At 37.6% G+C, this 20,978-nt stretch overlaps 2 protein-coding genes across 3 annotated transcripts in view; one reads left to right on the forward strand and one right to left on the reverse strand.

Moving 5' to 3' along the window:
• Positions 1-427: 427 nt before the first annotated feature.
• On the reverse strand, positions 428-7,448 carry slc25a16 (solute carrier family 25 member 16). Of its 2 annotated transcripts, none has more exons than XM_077197141.1 (10): positions 7,305-7,448; positions 6,034-6,155; positions 4,925-5,017; positions 4,673-4,806; positions 3,882-3,945; positions 3,669-3,790; positions 3,525-3,591; positions 3,271-3,433; positions 3,012-3,080; positions 428-1,439 (listed from the first exon to the last, which is right to left on the reverse strand). In XM_077197141.1, the coding sequence occupies exons 2-10, from the start codon at positions 6,107-6,109 to the stop codon at positions 1,283-1,285; spliced, it is 945 nt and encodes a 314-aa protein (XP_077053256.1). In that variant the 5' UTR covers positions 6,110-6,155; positions 7,305-7,448; the 3' UTR covers positions 428-1,282. The 2 variants fall into 2 exon arrangements, with proteins under 2 accessions (XP_077053256.1, XP_077053257.1); XM_077197142.1 differs by having other exon boundaries at positions 6,996-7,391.
• Positions 7,449-8,049: 601 nt separating this feature from the next.
• The window catches only part of tet1 (tet methylcytosine dioxygenase 1), a 42,481-nt gene continuing 29,552 nt past the window's right edge, over positions 8,050-20,978 (forward strand). The window contains exons 1-2 of the mRNA XM_077197143.1: positions 8,050-8,516; positions 10,368-11,931. Coding sequence (XP_077053258.1) covers positions 10,540-11,931 — 1,392 coding nt within the window. The 5' untranslated portion in view covers positions 8,050-8,516; positions 10,368-10,539. The remainder of the gene's footprint in view (positions 8,517-10,367; positions 11,932-20,978) is intronic.

A 20,978-nucleotide genomic window follows, 5' to 3' on the forward strand; every position in this document is an offset into this window, starting at 1 on the left:
GTACTCCTATGCCCATATATTCATTAGAGTTCTCCTTTTTCTTTGGAAACACATGCAGCAAAACAATGCACATGAACCCATAAGCACAATTTCAAAGAGGCTTTAAGGACTCGAATTACTGAAACACTGCCACCACATGGCAATACTAAAACAGGAAGGAAAATGGTGCAATTTTGAGGTTCATTTCCCGTAAAAAAATAAAATAAAAAGTACAAACAAAACGAGGCATTTTATATATGGATGTATGTGTGTGTCTATATATATATATATACACACACACACACATATAAAAACATTTTCAATTTTTAAAAATAATTAATTTTAGAGGATACTAATAGTATATAGTGGATATAATATTTTACTTTATAAGAGTAGTAAATAGAGATTCATAACCGTGGCAAGAAATAATTATTTGATAAAACTCCTGTGCATATAGAAAGGCAAAGTCATTATTTTATTTAAGGGACCCTATTCCCCCCCATCACAAATCAGAACAATAATTTAACAGATTCATATACATTTCAGCTGTGATATGCTTATCACCACACACATTCTCACTTGATTGCTCTCTTCCAAAAGGGAGATTGTGAATTTAACTGCAATGTAAGGCATCGATCAGATATAGTTTGAGCCACATTAACGACGGCATGCGAACATGACCGAATACTGCATAGACATAACATACACTGTCTCCCATTCGCTATATTACTGAATTGTAGAGGTAAGTCATATTGATCAGTAAAAGAGACAAATATCAGCCAATAAGACTTGAGGTGACTGAAATAAAAAGATACATATAAATCAAATTTAGCGAAGAAAAATCAACTTCCATATTCAGGTTTCTGACATTAAAAAATTATGTCATCATCAGTCATAGTTAAAAGCACTGTGATATACCTATTGAAACTGTCCAAATAGGTAAAATCTACTGTGATTTTGTGTTTTTCTTAATGTACATGAGTGATAAGCTAAGTCATATTGTTCAATATGAGATGGGATCGCTTCATACAGGCAAGTTTCAGCCGCAAGTCTATGGTATTTCCAGTGTCGGTTGTTAGGGGGCATGTTCCTGATCCACACATAATGGAAAAGCAAGCTTTTGTCTCTGTATCCATAGTGACTGCTGCTGGGGTGTGTGAAGCCACAGGTTTGCCATTTGTGTAGGTGTTTTGTAAGAACTGGAGTTCGCATGACTGCTGACTGGAGTGGCAGGCAGGGGTGCTGTGATGTTGCCAGGGGTCGTTTCATCTTGTTCCTTTAGGGCTTCAAGTCATTGCTTTTTCTAGTTTAAGTGAAAAACTTGCTTCATGAACTCATAAGTGGTGAAGGCAACGGCTTGTGACGGTATACAGCGGATGTAGTTGAGGGACAGGCCACGATACAGTCCTCTCTTAACGCCATACTGGGTGTACACATACTTCAGAGTTTGTGTGAGGCTGCTGCTCAAAAGAATTAAGCAAAAACATATTAGTGATGACAGATATAAGCTGGTGAGAACTGAGCTGTGGAGATCTAATTGCTACACAGTAAAACATGATATATTAGCAACACACAAAAAACAAATAATATACACTGAACAAAATTATAAGCGCTTTTGTTTTTGCCCCGATTTTTCATGAGCTGAACTCAAAGATCTAAAGACTTTTTCTATGTACACAAAAGGCCTATTTCTCTTAAATATTGTTCACAAATCTGTCTAAATCTGTGTTAGTGAGCACTTCTCCTTTGTCGAGATAATCCATCCACCTCACAGGTGTGGCATATCAAGATGCTGATTAGACAGCATGATTATTGCACAGGTGTGCCTTAGGCTGGCCACAATAAAAGGCCACTCTAAAATGTGCAGTTTTATCACACAGCACAATGGCACAGATTTCGCAAGTTTTGAGGAAGCATGCAATTGGCATGTTGACTGCAGGAATGTCCACCAAATCTGTTTCCCGTGAATTGAATGTTAATTTCTCTACCATAAGCTGTCTCCAAAGGCGTTCCAGAGAATTTGACAGTATATCCAACCGGCCTCACAACCACAGACCACGTGTAACCACACCAGCCCAGGACCTCCGCATCCAGCATCTTCACCTCCAAGATCATCTGAGACCAGCCACCCGGACAGCTGCTGCACCAATCGGTTTGCATAACCAAAGACTTTCTGTCAGAAACCGTCTCAGGGAAGCTCATCTGCATGCTTGTCGTCCTCATTGGGGTCTCGGGGGTCTCGACCTGACTGCAGTTCGTCGTCGTAACCAACTTGAGTGGGTAAATGCTCACATTCGATGGCGTCTGGCACTTTGGAGAGGTGTTCTCTTCACGGATGAATCCCGGTTTTCACTGTACAGGACAGATGGCAGACTGCGTGTATGGCGTCATGTGGGTGAGCGGTTTGCTGATGTCAACTTTGTGGATCGACTGGCCCATGGTGGCAGTGGGGTTATGATATGGGCAGGCGTATGTTATGGACAACGAACACAGGTGCATTTTATTGATGCCCTTTTGAATGCATAGAGATACGTGACGAGATCCTGAGGCGCATTGTTGTGCCATTCATCCACGACCATCACCTCATGTTGCTGCATGATAATGCACGGCCCCATGTTGCAAGGATCTGTACACAATTCCTGGAAGCTAAAAAACATCCCAGCTCTTGCATGGCCAGCATACTCACCCATGTCACCCATTGAGCATGTTTGGGATGCTCTGGATCGGCATATACGACACCCCTGGACCCCCCAATACAGTAAAACTGCACATTTTAGAGTGGCCTTTTATTTACACACACACACACACACACACACACACATTTTTCATACTATACTTGACAATGTTGTGATGCCTAAATTCACTTTTAGGATTTTAATTATAGACTTTTGTATAGAAGTACAGAATTTTTATCGCAGATATCAAATTATATAAAAATAATTATCTGCCAAATTTTACTATTGATGCATCTCAATTAATAAATTAATACCTCACTGTAAGTCATTAAGGCAACAAAAGCTTAAAATACTCACCGACATTTATCAAAATCAGGCAGTGATGTACCCAACTGCATTCTCCTACGGGCAACATCTAGTGGATATCTGCGCATAAATATTAAGACAGAATGTTCTACACAAAATGTAGAATGTATGTACAGTAACACAAATGTATATATGTGGCACAATTTTGTTTTGGTTTTTATCTTAAAACTAAAGAACAGCTGTAAAAAAAAAAAAAACACAACTACAGACAATAACTAACAATCCAGGGATTTAAAAGAATAAAACATACGATATAGTTTGAGCAATTGCTCCGGCGACTCCACCACACAGCAGATTGACGTGGGTCTTCAGCACAAGAACATCAGGGTTGTCAAGAGTCGGCTTGCCTAAGAGCTCTGGAAAGTGAGTCAGTCCCAGAGTCTTCAATGTACCGAAAGTAAAAAACGAAAAGCCTGGAATATAGAGAAAACCATGACATGAAGAAGTTGGCTCAGTTTTGCCTATTGTACTGTATATTCCACGTAAATTTATCAAGACAACAACCTGCATATGGAGCCATGCCAATGATTGTGGGGGTCAGGCCCCAGTAGAATCCAGAGATTCCTCCTTCCTTTAAAGATAAAACACTGTCACAAAAAAGGGAAGCACAGATGGGTTCTCAATTAAACCCCTTTCCACCCTTCATACCTTAAGGTAAATAGTCTGAAAGGCGTTTCGTATGCCAGTGTAGCGATGCTCTCCTGTCACTTGAAATGCTAAGCGTGCTCGGATAACATCGAGTGGATAGGTGCAAATAACTGCGGTCATCCCTGCAGAAGGAATACAATGGAGATAAAGATCAAACACTCATCATGGAGTAACATCGACCTTGAGAAAGAGTCATGGAAAAGAATCACAAACCTGCCATAGATCCCGCCATAAGCCGATGAATGTGCCCAGATATTCCAAGTTGTGTGTTAAGGAACTGAAAGTACATCCGAAACAGCTTTTTACAAGCATTACTTAATCTAAACAGAGCGTGCACTCGGCTTTAGTACAAATCATTCTTCTGTTAACATCAGTGTAAGCTCATTTAAAACTGCAGTTTTCCAAGCTTACAATATGAAGTTAAAAAAAGATAACTACTGACAAAAAGTAGTTAACTACACTGAAGTTTTTTAAGGTTTTAATTTAAACTATATAACCATCAGATGATGTCATTGATCCATGCAAACCATTTGTATAGATGCGTTTACAGTGAAAACAACTAATACAAAAGTTGAAACAAATGTATAGATACATTTGCAATGGATCCAACCAATAAAAAAACCCCAGTGATTTTGATACCAAAACAAAACATAAAACATCCCACACAAACTACCTCAACTTCTAAAACAAATTTGTGAATCCTTTTCTTTAAACGGTTCATTTAAATGAATCATCAGAATGAACCAAATCCCTTAAATAAAGCAGACTAGTGCTTCACTTGAGAAGACAGTTTAGGAGATTGTGTTTGATTATTTACTATTTTTACACTACTTGTGTTATACAATGTGACAAAACTTGCAAAAATAAGTACTGGAAAAGCTACAATATTTTGAACAACGGTAACGCTACTAAAAATATTGTTAAGTTAGCAAATGTCGTTATGTCTTTGTTATTCCCCAAGACTGGTTGGCATTACTAAATGATGACTATGAGACAAAAGAAACCTTTTTGTAGTGATCAAAAGCCATAAACTGAATGGCTCCATATGGGAAAATCCTGATCATCATAGCTCCATTTCCTTTGTATAGTCCAAGAAAACCCTCTTTTTTTGGCACAGCCTTAAGTGTGGCAAACACTCCTGCAAAAAACATCACATGTTCAACTATTTGGTTAATTGTATTCTAATGCATTTGTATTCTAAGTTCCAACTACTGTAATAATATCTTTTCATCAAAAACATTTTGGGTTTAACTTACCAAGGTGTTTGTAATGCGGATTTTGAGCTTGTAGTAAAATTTTCACTCTATCGAGAGGCGCTATGGTGGACTTGGCACAGCACCCTGCAACACCTTTGTGAACACAAAAATATCAGTTACAGTTTAATCCATGAATAATAACTTAAAAATAAAACAATCGGTCACAATTGAGGGTACGTTTACACGAGAATGATGTACTAGTAAAAACTGAAAAGTTTTTTTGTGTTTTTTGCACCTATAGACTGAACACAATACGCATGATGTCACCGTTTTTACAAATTGGCTTTTTTGTAGTTTACACGGAGACAATAACAGTAACTTTTTTTTTAAAAGACTTGCACTTTGAACCACATTTTCAAAAGTTTGCATTTTCAGGTCCTCAAAAAGCCATTGTTGTGTAAATGAACGGGCAAAACGTTTTCAGTTTTTGGATGAAAACGGCATTGTAGTTGCTCCTTAAATTAGGTGTCTATGTATTCATGTACTTACATTGAAAATATAGTTAGGCACAATGTACTTGTTCTGTTCATGTTGTATTTCAAAACACTTTTGCTGCTATTGAGGTGGGATGCGCGTAAGGTTAGGGACAAGTTTGGTGGTCTGGTTAGGTTTAAGGATGGGGAAGGGTCAACAGTGCAAATTACAGCTGAAATTATAAGCAGGTATTTTTAAAATAAGTCAATAATCAATTTAAATGTTAATATATAATTAAAGACACTTAATATAAAGTGCCTGGGACCAAACAATCATAAAACACTTCCTAAAAAAAAAGTAGTAATTATTTAATTTGTATACCTGCATGTCATGTGACTATTAACCAACATCAGAGAACCATATGCTAATGGTTTGATAAATTATTTAAATATTAACTTAAAATATAAGGGGGTACTTCAAGAAAAATTGTTATGTTAAAGGGGTTTAAAAGACTTGAGAAATTAATGCAGACACAATTATTTAAAATAAAATAATGTGGGGGGAAAAAAACTATACAAGTGTATACAAGTAATTTAACTCCAATACTATTATGCATACTCCCATAGCTCAAGATATGCAAGAGCAGCTGATTGTACATTCTTTAGTGCATCAATATTTTGTGATTGAAACATCACCTCCAGCTGTGAAAGAGCGCAACCAGTAGTGGTAGTCTTTCTGCACAGGAGCTGGGATCACAGCCTCTGTCGTCATGATGGCTGCTATCAGGACTGCAGTATATTCATGTCTTCAGCACACTCTGGAATGAGGTAAACAAACATGTGCATTGATATTATTATTATGTCTCAGCTGATCTGTGCCACAGGCTGGACTATGCACACAGGAAAGTCATTTTAGTCATAAACAGTTGGACAAGGTTGTAAATGTATTACTTTATGAGTACCTGGTTTGGGGAAATGTTAACAGATTTAGTTCTCTGATCTAAACTAGAAAGACAAACCAAATCATGTACAGGAGGCATCAGGATAAGTGAACGAGTTACAAGTTGGGCTGAGAAGCAAACCATACAATGAATTTTATTTTGGCTTAAGAACAGTTCGAGCATTTTCATATGAAAATGTATTGATATTGGCTATTGTATAAATACATATATAAAGACAAATCCTTCAATAATCAATACAAACAATTTATTTTGATTCCTAACTTTGCACAGACAAGGCTTAAGCCTAGTGGCAGACTAAAATGCACGTTTGAGCCGTTAAATGACAAACAACTTGCACTGACCTATCTAAAAAAAAATATGTCACTGCTATTGTTTTGTCTCAAGATTCACACCAGTAATGTTTTGATCTAAGGCAAGTTTATTAAGCTACTTAAATGTCCCAATTGAACTAAAGCATAATGCTGTCTTAATACAAGCCCTATCTGTGAAACCAGGCCGTGGTACGTCAAGAAAAATACCATGGTAAATGTACAAAACCCGATGGTGATTGCATGGTACTTTTTGCTACTTTCTTGTAGTGCCTCATTGTCTAGCCTGCTTGTTTTCATAACTTTGGCTACATTTTACAATATTGCGTAACGTGCAGCAACTCGAAATATATTAAAATAAACAATAACGATGTTTGTATATTGTTACCTTGGTTACTGTTGCTTATTCCATGAGCCAGCCATAATATTACACAGATTTCACCCCCCATGCAATTTACAACGAACTTTTGCACCATTCACATATACAAACGTCTTCAGCAGCTCTAAATCCTAAAACAAAATCCGGCCTAAAATCAAGGTCATCGGTTGCACAACTGTATATGGACTGTGTGAAACTGAAGCTGACAGCTCTTCCTGTTACAAACACAGCGTGAACACTCTACGTCTACGACAACAAAACTATCTGCTCTAAATTAGATCCATGCGTCTATTCTACGAATATAGACTATGTACTTACATAAAACATAAACCAAGGCACAGTGATAAATTTTATTTTTCACGTGTTTGTCTGCACTTTCGTCCATTTTATGTCCTTCACTGATTCATTTCCTGTCGCAGAAATAACACGTAATTGTGTGTCAACGCAGAGCACTCTGAGTCTGACAGCACCGCATATATACTACTTATTTTGTGTTTACATTGCAAATGATACTACATTACATTTATTTAGCAGATTTATTATAATACAATATTGTCTCTATATCTGATTTTTGGCAATACTGCGTATTGTGCGTTTTTCATTGTTAAATACAAATGAATTCACTTTTCTGAGTAATTATTGTTTGTATATGAACATTGCGTAATAGAATAATATAATAAACTTACTTATAAAATAAACTACTTATAAAAAAATAAACTAACGACTACTATCATTATTATTGGATACAGCAATTTCTATATATGGATGTACATAAATATTATTGAAGTTGTCTGTATATAAATGCACCAGACTGTTGTGCCTTTATAATAATATTATAAAAATATTAATAATCATATGATGATCATTTATTGACTTGTTTTCTGTATATGGAAATTGTGTAATTATAATATAATTAAAATTAATAATCATAACAACAAGAACAATAATAATACAATTATGATAATTTAGGGCCTCATTGTAAGTAGACTGTAAAGGTAAGTACAGATAAATGTAGCTCATTCACAGACAAATGTTTGATTGTTGAGTCAAGAAGTGACGATGTGAAACTGACGTCATCTCGAAACGTGGTACACGCATTTAGCAGTTAGCTTAAAGCGCAGAGAGTTAGCAGTAGATTTTTTTATGTTTTATTATAGATACATATATACTGTATGTATATGTATAGATCTGATTGCTGGACAGATTGTCTATTCTGAGAACAGAAATCCAGTCCGGGTTTTCCCCCCACCTCACGCCGACGTCCATTAAATATCCTGAAGTTGACTGGAGAGTGCAAGTCGAGTCTGGCAGAGGGCTGCTGTGAATGGATTGGCACAAGAAGGATTTGCCTTTTGTCAGGTGCTTCAGTATCTGTGGCAGCATGTCGATGTCACAGTTCACAGTTATATTGTGAAGACGTTATTCACTAGTGCCTAGGGATGATCCATCGAAGAGAAATGCTGAAGGATCGGTCGTGTCGTACAGGCGGGGAATATTATTAGCCCTTCAGACAGTGCATCTGTCTCTCCGGTATGTAAAGTATTTCAACTCCCTTCAAAGTGTTAATAACAATGCAGCCGCCCACGGATTAAAGCCCTCTTGTTTTATTATTCGATTCGTGTCACATTTAAAGTTTGTAGGGCAGTTTATAGAAAGCGAAACAAACTGTTGTTAGAGATAAGCGTGTGAGAACGTTAAGCGATTAGTCAGCCACAACGGCTGTCTCAAAACCTAGTTAGTTCCCTACTTAGACAGCATTTTTGGGACTCGTAGGCGCGTGACTCGTCTGTGACTGACGCACAGAAATACTGTGTAGGTAAGGGAGTTCACTTGGTTTTAAATACAGCCAGTGAGTAAACTTGTGTCTTTAGATCCACTTTGTGGATATAAACACCTCACACTTGCCTAATTTATGCCTACATTTAACTCATGGCAGGTAGTGAAACTTGATTCCCTTGAGGGATATTCCGAGTTGACACTTGAAACCAAACAGTTGAAAACAATGAACATGTAAATTAGATTATTCCTAACAAAAAGTACCATGGTATTTAATGATTACCATATTATGGTACTAAACGATTACCATGATATTTAAGGTACTGTAATGGAACATGTCAAAAGAAACATGCCAATGTCCAAAAGCTGTTGTAACACTATGGTACTGTTTAATAACCATGTAATACAATGGGTCGTTTCGCTAAGCATCAGAATTTGTCTTATTAGCAATTAAATCGCTAAATTTTTTGTGAGCTAAATACAATTGTACTTAAAGGCTGCATATCTCCTTTAGTATACCAACGTAATATTTCATAGTATCCTCTATTTTGCATTTTTTCCCATACTGAAATGTACTCATATATTATAGCCTACTTTATTTACACCCTGAATTTTGTTTTTGGACTCTAGTGAGGATATTCCCTAATATAGGACAGAGTAATATAGATTATACTTTGCACCTGCACATAGTCATCAAAATATATCATACTGTAGATGACCTATTTACTTTATTTTTCATGTTACACTTGATTAGCTTGAAGTAAATGACCCAATTGTAATGGCTTGACCAGCACATTGTTCTGTACTGTGTGTATTTATTTGAAACAAATTGATGGAATCATCCTTTTTTAAATAGGCAGAGGTCTTTCTTTATTTTACATCACAGCCATAATTCATGATTTCTTACTTGCTAGTCTGTGCAGGTGCTATCATTCTAGAGAGCATTTGATTGGACAAAAATCTGCGTAGTGCTGAATGTGTCATCAGGTGCATCTCAATCAGCTCTCTAGGTGGTGAATCAGTTTGGGCACTTGTAAGGATCCTGGCTCACTACATATTGAGACTGATGACTCTATTTCCAGCGACATGCTAACGTACTCTCGTTGTAAAATGTCACCACATTTCAGTCGTAAAATATTATAAATGTTAGCTAGATTATGTTTACTGCTGTCAAACGTTTATGCCGAAATATAGTCAAATAATGATTTGGCTTTTTAAAAACTTATGCTGTGCGTAATGATGTGAGTTGGCTCGTGCAATTTATATTTCACACTTCAAAAATGTGATGCAATGTCTGTTAAGGGAACAACTTTGTTAAAGATAAATGTTTTCTGATCATCACTGCCCTGATTATTGAACTAGGGAGCTGATTGCAACACACCCATCAATATTTTTTTTCAGTTTTCCAGAAGAGAAAGACTGTACATTTTAAATGTGTATGGAGGAGCTCACCCGCATATAGATGGCTTCAAATCCCATAAATAATACGCACTAAAAGCCACAATCCCCAATTTGGATTTCAATATTGCAAGATTTTCATGCATGATTTTATGTAATCAGAGGCTACATGCTACATAATTCAATAATGAATTGTCCTTTCCACAGGTAGCCATACATCCATATGCCAACAGTGGAAAAATGTCAGTGTGATCTTACTTGAAGCTGGGAACATTACCTGAAAGATTTGAAAAATACTGTTGTCCAGAGTCCTCTTCATACTCTTTTTCCATGCCGGCTATCCTGAACTCCTCCTCCCTCACCCTCACTTACTTCAGCTATGCCTCATATTCCCAAAGCATCCAAGAAGTCATCTTGTGCATCCAAGAAACGAAATGTTAGGAGGGTGAAAGCTTCCACGACTAGGAGGCAAACGGTCAACTCGCTCAGAGCCAGTGGTGAAATCAATAAGGCCAGAGACAAAAAACAAGCACTAAAGGGGGCCCAGAGGACTGTTGACAGCAAGCCCAGCAAGAGGACAGTCAAGAATGCTCATAGCGTTAAAGGACCCAGGCACACTTGTGGTTCTTTGAAACAAAATGGCTTGTTGTCAAAACTTAATGGAAAAGGAAAGACACCAAGGAATAGTGTCTCGAGCATCCTACAGGAAGTTGAGTCCTACAGGAGGGTGGTTTCTAGAAGAAAGGGAGATCAGGAGATCAGGGAACAGGATACCGATGCTAAAAGGTCAGAAGTTCATGATCCTACTGGTGATGGACAACAAAAGGGTGCTGTTATTCCCATTGGAGAGGCACAGAGCATTAATATAAGCTCAGAGGAAACTGCGGAGGAGCACATAGAGACTGTTGTTCATGACACTGACAAGGCAGAGGAAGAGAAGGTAAAAGCAAACACAGAAACTGTACTAAACGAAAGCTGTCTTGCTTCTAACGAGCAGCCAAACACAGTGTTAGTTGAGCAGCATGACCCTCTGAGGCATGACCCCGTCAATAACATGGACTTTGCCTACAACAATAATACCTCAGGCCAAACGACTCCCTCCCCTTCACAGTCAGATAAGCATGTTTTAGATCAGGTTGAGGAGGTTCAACACATTGTTCCACACATGGACTTTCCTGATAGTTCTTTTGAAACCACTCCAGAAAACTCTATAGAAGCAGGTGAGACTGTGGCCTCCCAAGTGTATCAATCCTCCAGTGAATCACCAGCACTTGAAAACATTGCAAATGCTCTCCAGAAGGAAAAAAGTGAGTTTCAAAGCACTGCAGATGCAGACACCAAAGATGAAATTGACGATGCTGAAATGTCGATGAAGAAAGAGGGAGCGCTTTCTCTTCTTTCGCTGAGCACAACCATTTACAACAGCACTCTTTGTGAAATGGGCCATAGGCCTCAGGCGACGGCATCGCTCTCCAGTAGCACAGAAAGCACCCAGTCCTCGTTTGACAGCGAGTCAGAGTTGGTTCTTGAGCACAGGGCGTCAGGAAACCCTCCTCTCCAAGTTGAGGATATTCAGCTGCGTTTACTTCGAGTTCAAGAGAGGAGGGAGAGGAAGAAGAGAAGTCGCTGCTGCGTTTGCGTGCCTTGTCTGCGCAAGATGAATTGTGGGGAATGCAGGAGTTGCCTGAACAGAAAAACGGGGCATCAGATCTGTAAGCTCAGGAAGTGTATTGAGCTGAGGAAAAAGACCCTCATGATCTGTACAAGAGAGGTAAGGCATCTGACTCTTCAACTTTTTCGTCTCTCTTTCCATGGGGTGTCCAAACTCGATCCTGGAGGGCCACTGTCCTGCATAGTTTTGCTCTAACTTGCCTCAACACACCTGCCTGGAAATTTCTAGTATGCCTAGTAATCCGAAATCGCCCCCTATCTCTAACTCTCAATCACTATTCCCTACGTTAGTCCACTAACACATTTCACTTAAAGGAGTGAATGAAAATGAGTGAGCGAATTGAGACAGCCGTTGAGTATACATCGGCTCTACACTCATTATTGTGGTGCAATTTGGGATAGAAAGACCTCACTCAATAACGTCGACTATGGTTTTGGACACCACTACAAATGGCTGTCCCTTCAAATAATGCCCTTTTTGAGGGTATATGGAGCGATTTCGGATTCAGCCCTTGATTAACTGGTTCAGCTGTATTTAATTCAGGTTGGATCTAAAGAAGTGGCCCTCCTGGAGCAGGACTGGAGACCCCTGCCCTAACATTTTTTAATTCAAGTCAAGGCAAAGGATGCTCTGTACAACATTTACTTAGTTACTTTCAAATGTCAATCAATTAAAATGTCATATCATTTAAAAAACAGCTTTTCCGTGATATTAGTCCAAGTAAAGAAAGAAACATTTATTTAGAATAAATTTTGAAAATTTTGTGATATCACTCAGATGAATACATTAGTTTACACATCAATAATGTCTGTGGGGCTTCCACCCAGTCACAGAGGTAGTAACAAGGAGAACACCTTTTGAAGGTTCCTGATTATTTAAATCACTCCAAGAAATTTCAGTGGGGAAGGTCTGGTGATCCTGTCACTACTTTCACATAGCAGCAGGATTCCAGGTGTCAATTTCTTGTTTGGAATGCTAAATATGGTTCTATTCAAACATGGTTTGGTTAAGAAAAAGATTGACAGCCACATTCTTTACAGAATGACCCCCTTGCATTTTCAGGGCTCAGAATTAAATATTGATTGAGTGTTTGCACAAAGGCTGTTATTGGAGGATGGGGCAGTTAAAAACTATATTAGACATGACTGCAAACATGACATCAAAATCGTTGATCCGTATTGGTGGAAGTGAGAAACTAAGTTTTTATTATATCTTCTAAATGCAAATTTTGTCATTAAGGCTAACATATTCATACTAAAAGCCAAAAAACTAAAATTTTGATTTCATGGGGACTTTAATGACATTACTAGGCTGGAGAGGTTTAAATAAAGACTTTGAAACAGATTTGGACATTTTGTTATCTCAATTTGACTTCCTGATCATACATTTGATCATCATCACTGTCTTCTGACTGCAGTGACTCGAGAAAATATGAAATAAATAGATGAGCACTGTTTTAGGCAAAACCTATCACATGATTCACTGTGAACATTGCACGTGGCCTAAGTGTCTATGTGTGTGCATATTTGTGTGTGAGAGAATGAATGCCACTCTACATATGCTAAGTCTCCATGTTACAGCGTGTCCTACCCTTATTGTTGTGTTTGACATGTCCCACAGATAATTCAGTAGTTTGACAGTTTGGATGTTTGTCATTTGCATTTTTGATTTAGGCAATGATAATTGTTTTCATTATGACATTGTGCCGATTAAGACTGAATTCCTGTCTTTTTTTGAGTCTAGCTATTCATTTAGTTATGTTGGCTTGGCAAAGCCAACATAACTATTCTGACAACATGCTAATTCATGTTTACAAAACATGCTAGCAACATGCTAAATCATGCCAGCAATGTGTTAAAACTTGTTTGCAATTTGCTAAAACATGTTAGCAACATGCTAATTCATGTTAGCAACATGTTAATTCATGCTAACAATGTGCTAAAACCAGGGATGCTGCTCATGTCCTGAAAAGTGAAGCCAAAGCATTTTAATCGCCCCCAGGTGGCTGGATGCAGTATTGGTCATAAACCCCACCCTCTCCATGTAAACAAATGGGATGTGAGCCAAACTAAACAATCAAATTACACTTCCAATAATTTTTTCCCAAAGATGGTTTCTGTCATTTTAGGCAGTTTTTATCATGCTGGTGTAAGTTCAAGTGTTCACTTTTTAAATAAGTTTGGTTTTAGTTCGTTATTTTACGCTTTAAAACAGGGGTATGACATCATGATTGACAGCTGTGATTGACAGCTTCTCTGAGTGAAGTAGTAATGGAGGCACCAATGGGCTTTTTTAAGGATATGACTATGTGGATAATAGTTGTATTAATTTATTTTAACAAGCCTTCAGTTGTACTACAATCAGCAGACTCAAAATTGGAGCAGTCTGTCTACTTGAAAAAAGTTCAGGTACGTGTGCTTGTGATTGATTCTGCAGGAGTATGGGCACCACTTCACGCTCACTACTGCGCAGACTTAGCTTAGAAATCTAGACGCACCCTAGCGGCAGCAACATTTATTTTGCAGCCAGTGTAGTCTAGCAACTCTCCGTTGGCTTTCGAGCTGGAAAAAACAAACTCTAGTCAGGCCAATCACATTGTTTATAGAGTTGGTGGGCGGGCTTAACACAATGACGACAGAGTTGTGACGGTTCCACGTTAATTCCCTGCTACTTGATAACAAAGAAGATGACCGCTGCTGCTGGCGAATAGCGGCGTTTCGAATCGGCTTTGGCCGCGACTCTGGAGGACTTGGTGTTAAGCTTTTCTTTGACAAAAGAACAAAGAACGGCACTTAAGTCATTCTTAAAAAAGGAAGATGTGTTCAGAGTTTTGGCGACCACATACGGCAAAAGTTTAATATAATAGCTCCGCTGGTGGGAAAACAACCGTTCGTTGCTCTGGTTGGTTGTAGCGCTATCCTATTGCGTGCAGAGGGAATTTGAAAGACAACCGTTTATCCCGCCCCTCGGATTGAGGCATGCCAATGGTGAGTTCCCAGACATAACATCTTGATGTGGGTCTGGCTTGACAGGCTAGCGCAGACTCGGGCTCCGAACAATATAATTAGTGCAAGATATCAGTGCCATCTTGGGGCATTGGCGGCATCACTTTTCTCAAGTAGAGAAGAGTGAAGTTGCCTCGTCCACCTTTTTAGTCTTTGGCTAAAACCTGCAAGCAACATGCCAAATTATGCTAATAATAAACTTTAAAAAAAATTAAAAAAAACTTACTTGCAACATGCTAAAAGATATTAGCAACATACTAGCAATGTGTTATTGTTCTGGTTAGACATGCTTGCAGCATGCTACTCAATGCTAGCAAAAACATGCAACAAACACGTTAACAAAATGTAAAATAATACTAGACACATGCTAAGTCATGTTAGGAAGCTTATAAAACTTTCAGACAAGGCTTTGTCAAGCCAACATAAAAGTTTTCCCAATTAAATTTACTTTCTTGTTGCTGTTGAATTGGATTGCTGTTTATGATTTAGCGATAATTATTGAACTTTATAAAGTTGTATTTATTTGACAATAAGGAAATGTGAGAATATATAACTTCCCATGTTTTTGTAATTTTAGTCAGCGTTCCTGCAAGTTAGAGCATAGAGGTAACAACGCTAAGTTCATGGGTTCAGTTCCCGGGGAATGAATGTTTGGCTTGAATGCAGTATAAGTCAATTTTGATAACAGTGTCTGCCAAATGCGAAATAACGTTGTAACTAATCACAACATTTTGGCATTTGTGCATATAGTTGCTAGTTTTGTTCCATCTGAAATGTTTGACGTTGTTAAAAAGTCACACCATTGTTTTCACTCTCACACAATTATATGCTGTCGTTGTGAGTGTTTGGGTCTGTTCTCTAATGTCTGTCTGTTAGTAGTCGTCTGTCAGGGACAGGGATGATGACGGGATTACACCAGATAGAGGTCTGTAAACATATCAGTCATTTCCCTAAAATTTAGGCTAGCGTTCAGCCTGGGTCACATCTGCCATAGTTATGTAGTCAGACTTTAGTTAGCTTGTCATTGGTGTCTGAATACAAGCGGGTGGTTTGTGGGCTGAATATCTATTTCGCTTAGGATTCTGTCTTTATCTTTAAAGAGTTGATGGGAAAGGCCATCTGTAATTATGTAATTAACTACATAAGCAGTTGTTGTTTGTGTATCCATCTGCCCATGGGTGTCACATGATAGGTAAAGTGGTAATAAGTGCAAGAGGAAATGTTGACGCTTACGAAATATTCACTTCAGTGATATAATTCACCCTCTGTTTGATGTAAGATAAACAATGAGTATTCTAGTTACATATACATTACCGTTAAAAATTAGTGGGGTCAGTGATTTAAAAAAAAAAATTGATACATTTTTCTGAATAATACTTTAATTCAGTAAGGATGCATTATATTGATCAAAAGGGACAGTAAAGGGATTTATAATGGTACAAATAAAAAGTTCTTTAGAACTTTCTTGAGCACCAAATCATCATATTCAAATGATTTATGAAGGATCAAGTGACTGAAAAAACTGGAGTAATGATGCTGAAAATTCAGCTTTGCCATCACAGAAATAAATGACATTTTCAAATATAGTCAAGAGGAAAACAGTTATTTAAACAATATTTCACAAATTACGGTTTTATTATATTTTTGATTAAATAAATGTATCCTTGGTGAGCAAAAACAAGATAATTTTTTCAAAAACATTAAAATATCTTACCCATTCCGATCCCAAGCTTGTAGCATACCATAAGGATTCAGCTAAAATGCTTATTTAATATACTATCAAATATAAGATTTCTTTTTTTTTATATCATTCATGTTTTTGGATCTCAAAAACCGATCACAATTTGAATATGTCAAAACGTGAGAAGGTGCATGATGCGCGGGGACTTAAATTATTTGGCAGTCATCACCGGTGTGGAATTACTATGATGTGTCGAGAAACAGCTATTTGCCATGTATGTTTCAAAGGAATCTCATGTGGAGGAGCATTGTCCTCCAGAGAGATCAGATTTCTGAAGAGTTGCTTCGCTCGCTCAGTCCACATAGCGCCGCTCACTCAGAACGCCCGCAGTGACGCGCTGGTTAGGAAATATGAGAAATAAATTGGGCTGCCCGTGCACGACTAAAGTTTTCTATTTGACTAGTAGTAGTTCATTTAAGCCATTATTCTAATCACATATTTATATTAATTTAATTACTTATATATATATGGGAGAAAATACTAAACCATAATGAGCCTTATCGTAATATTGTCTAAATTCCGCATATCAAGCGGATGCATAAAGCTTGCCACAAAGAACCGGCAAAAGTAATGTTTAAGCAGCATCATACATTTGAATTGTTTATTAATAGACTAGTGTTTTCTGGCTGCAAAGTTGGCGATGTTGACGCCATCTTCGCAGTAGTGAACGCGCCTACAGAGAGAAATGCACACTTCATACGGATTAGCCTATATAAACAGAGAGTACCCCATTTCTTATCGATTTGAATGTTGTTGTTTTTTAAAGCATTACAAGCTTTCTATACGTTCTCAGGTCTGTGAGGCAAGTCATTTATACGCTGAGTTTCGGTTCATTTATGAGACGCGCTCCAGTTCACGCGCGGGCTTCTCCGTGTCCTATTATATTGTCTGCTATATTTCGCTTCTTATTTATTAAATCCAGCCAATTGGTTGATGAAACGTTGATTGAAATTAAGATACAATTTATACAAAACGAAATTCACTTTAAAGAATGGCTTTCTACAAAACAAAACCTAATTAAGTGGTCAAAATCATGTCTGACCCACTCCAAATGTCTCCTGATATATTGGGCATCTTATGATCCTATCTTACCTTATCTCATGCGGTTCCTTTTTCATATAATCAACATAGATGAAATAAAAAAAAGAACATTATATAATATAAAACAAATATGAAATTTACGTTTTTAAGTTATATTTAAATGTCAGACCACTCCGTTTTTCTCGTGTGTGGCCTATGCATGTGTGCGTGGATATGGGGGAGGGGTTCGATTTTCGAGTTATAGCCAGTGATCTTCGAATATTATTTTTGCTTGAAATGCCCATCCCTTCTAATGAGTAGCATCAAACTACTCCAATTTGGTCTTTTGGGAGTTTAATTTATTTAATTAATTAATTAATTTTAGTCCTGCTCAGACTTGTATTGGACAAGGTTTAAGTTACATAAGACTTCTCTATTTTAGGTGATTAAATGTTTATGTCGTCCTCCAAAGTTTACTATTGGACAATGTTTAATTTAACCTTGTGGGCTGCATCAGACTGCTCCATTTTTTTTGTATTTATCTTTGTCTTATATTAAGTATATTAAGCATCGGTATCGGCCGATCACCATGACAAGAAATTGGCTATCGGTATCGGCTGCAAAAATCCTGATCGGAGCATCCCTACTCTTGGACAGTTTAAATCCGGTCTGTTTTGGTGTAAAAAAGGCTTTACAGACAAGATGAACAGGATCAGCCTGACTCCACACCTACTATCAAGTCAAAAGTTAACAAACATGAAACACTGGTGCTGCCAAACTGGATCAGATTATCCTGATAGTGGGTATGGGTAAGACTTACATGTGCTCTGACTAATAAACAAGAAGTTTATCTATTGCTAATTACTTGAAGAAATCAACATGCTGGGTAATATGCGATCCAGTATGAGACATCAGTTGTCACTTTTATGTGATCCTCTGTGTTTTTGCTGTGTCTTTCTTAAATTAGTGTTATTGAACAAAATGACCTCTGGGCTAGAAGCGATCACATACCACATCTCACAGCCTGTGCCGCAACACGTCTCCTTCATCACTGTAGAATAGTCATAACAATTATAAGTGATGTGTGTTTTGTTTACTTGTAGCTTTTGCTGAGGGTTGAGCTATGCAGGGTTTGTGATTCAGATTAAATCTCAGAAACTTAATGTCTGTTTTTTTTTTTACATCTGCAGTACTTTGTGATCGTTTGTTCCTTCCCTAATTATAAGACATATTCATACTTAAAACAAAAACTGCTAAAAACTGCTGGGTGTGTGCACATCTGTTAGCCAGCTGTGACATTTCCAACTACAAGACACCCCATGAGCTATCGGTTCAAAATGTTTCACCTATGATTGCTGCTTGTGTTTTGGCACGCCTGAGAGATTGAGCTACTGCCGTGTCTAGGTGAATGGCAAATGGGGCTGCTTGGCTTGGCATAGATGAGGAATAGGGAAACCAGGGGAAAACAAAGGGTAAGAGGGCTGTTGGTTCAGTTAGGTCTTGTTTTAATCAGTTCTGACAGCACACTGAAGCCAGGCAGGATGCTGAGGTAACGCTTCAGAATACAGTGGGTTCCGTTTTTGTCACACATGTCCTGATTTGCTTTCAAGAAGTGTTTTGACCACATCACGAGTTCAGGTATTACTAAACGCTGATCGGAAGAAGGTTCCTAGGCCTTTTCCACACTAATGTATTTTCCTCTCTGTTTTGAAACTGAGACAGCGTTTTTATTAATGAAAACAAATCTTTTCGCTAAAACGCGTTTTAGACCATACATATAATGGTGTTGTGAGTGCAACCTGGACGCATCAGTGGGATATTTTGCTCAATAAATTGATCCTACCAGAAGAATTGCATGATAACTTTATCATGTCTTGTTCTGTCTGTATCATCTCAGTGAGCCTTTCTGAAGGTTTACGCATGCAGAGTAAGATGAATTTAGCGTTTTTCAAAGTTTCAGTTTGGATGAGAAACTTTTGGAAAACACTAGTGTGGACGGAGAGCGTTTTGAAACGAAAACGCTGTTTTCAAATGTATCCGGATTATTTATGTAGGCGTAGCCTTCAATCACGGGGTTTTCTGTTGCTGGAGGATTTGTGCCTCCAGTCCCAAAGGTAGATACAGCAGCCCATCCTCCCCTGGGTTCTGCTTTGTGTTACAGGCGAACAGTATTACTCTGAATGGGTAAACTCTACCTAGTTTCTCAGAAAACCATGGTGACTTTCTCTTCTCCAGGAAGTGTTTATTTGAATTGAGTATGCTTATCAAGATGGTAACCTCAAGTTCTCCATTTGTTTTAAAGCTGTGGCCTACAACAAATGTTTAATCTTGCTAGTTTTGTTCATAGATGATTTGCATTGAACACCGGATGTTCTTAACCTGTTAAGTGTCACCCCCCCTTTTTTTGAATAGACATGAAAATGCACATTCCAAACTTAAATGGTATAGGATAAGAATCCTTTGGAATATAGACATAAAATTGGTCTTGTTTTAAAGAAGACATTTGGCAGATTTTTGTAGAAGTGAAATAAATTAAGAAAGTGAAACAGAAAAAAAGTTACAGAAGTTTGAGTTTATGAAAATGTACGATTTAAAAAATTAATTATTCATATTTTATATAAAATATATATTTTCAAAACCTGGACAACTCTTAAACTGCAAAAAAATCAAAGCCAAAAATCTGAACAAGTTGTGTTTCAAATTTTAGGTTGATATCTCAAGAAATGAGCTTTCAGTAAGATTTTGTTTGGGCGCAGTACCAAACTTTTTCACTAGGTCACAACCAGACTCCATTACTGCCCATATAAGGGCGCCTCCATTTCCATATGTGGTTTGAGTGATCTGAACCATCATTTTCACAATTTTCATACAATTTATAAAGTAGACATCCTATTCAGAAGTAGTATTGGAAGTTTGGCAGATTTTGATATGAATTAAACCTTGAATAAACACATAAAAGAACACATATGTGCGTTATAGCTCGCGGCCACATCACAAATGGTGAATCTATTATTTTTTCTTTATATTTAAAACATTTTCAGACCTTTTTTTTCTAAAATAATTGAATGCTTGCCATCTTTTGAACTCTTGGCATGAAAACAAACTGGTTTCTACCCTTCTTTCATGATTTTTCATGTTCATTGCTATTTCAAAATAAAGGTCTGAACACGCCTAGGAGTATGAAAATATTATTGTTGCAAATTAATAAATTACGGCTCCTCTGTAATTTGTTTTGAGATTCAGTAACCAAATATGGAAACTAGAGATTGTAAGCTTTCAAATGATATATAGTTTGTCAAGATTAGTTTAGGTTTAGTATAGGTTATTACTGTTTTAAATATGTAATGGATTTGGGCCCACCGGTGGGCCCATGACATTTA

Source organism: Siphateles boraxobius, unplaced genomic scaffold (assembly GCF_051911475.1).
Source record: "Siphateles boraxobius isolate OS27281-9 unplaced genomic scaffold, OSU_SipBor_1 37, whole genome shotgun sequence".
Taxonomy (NCBI): domain Eukaryota; kingdom Metazoa; phylum Chordata; class Actinopteri; order Cypriniformes; family Leuciscidae; genus Siphateles; species Siphateles boraxobius.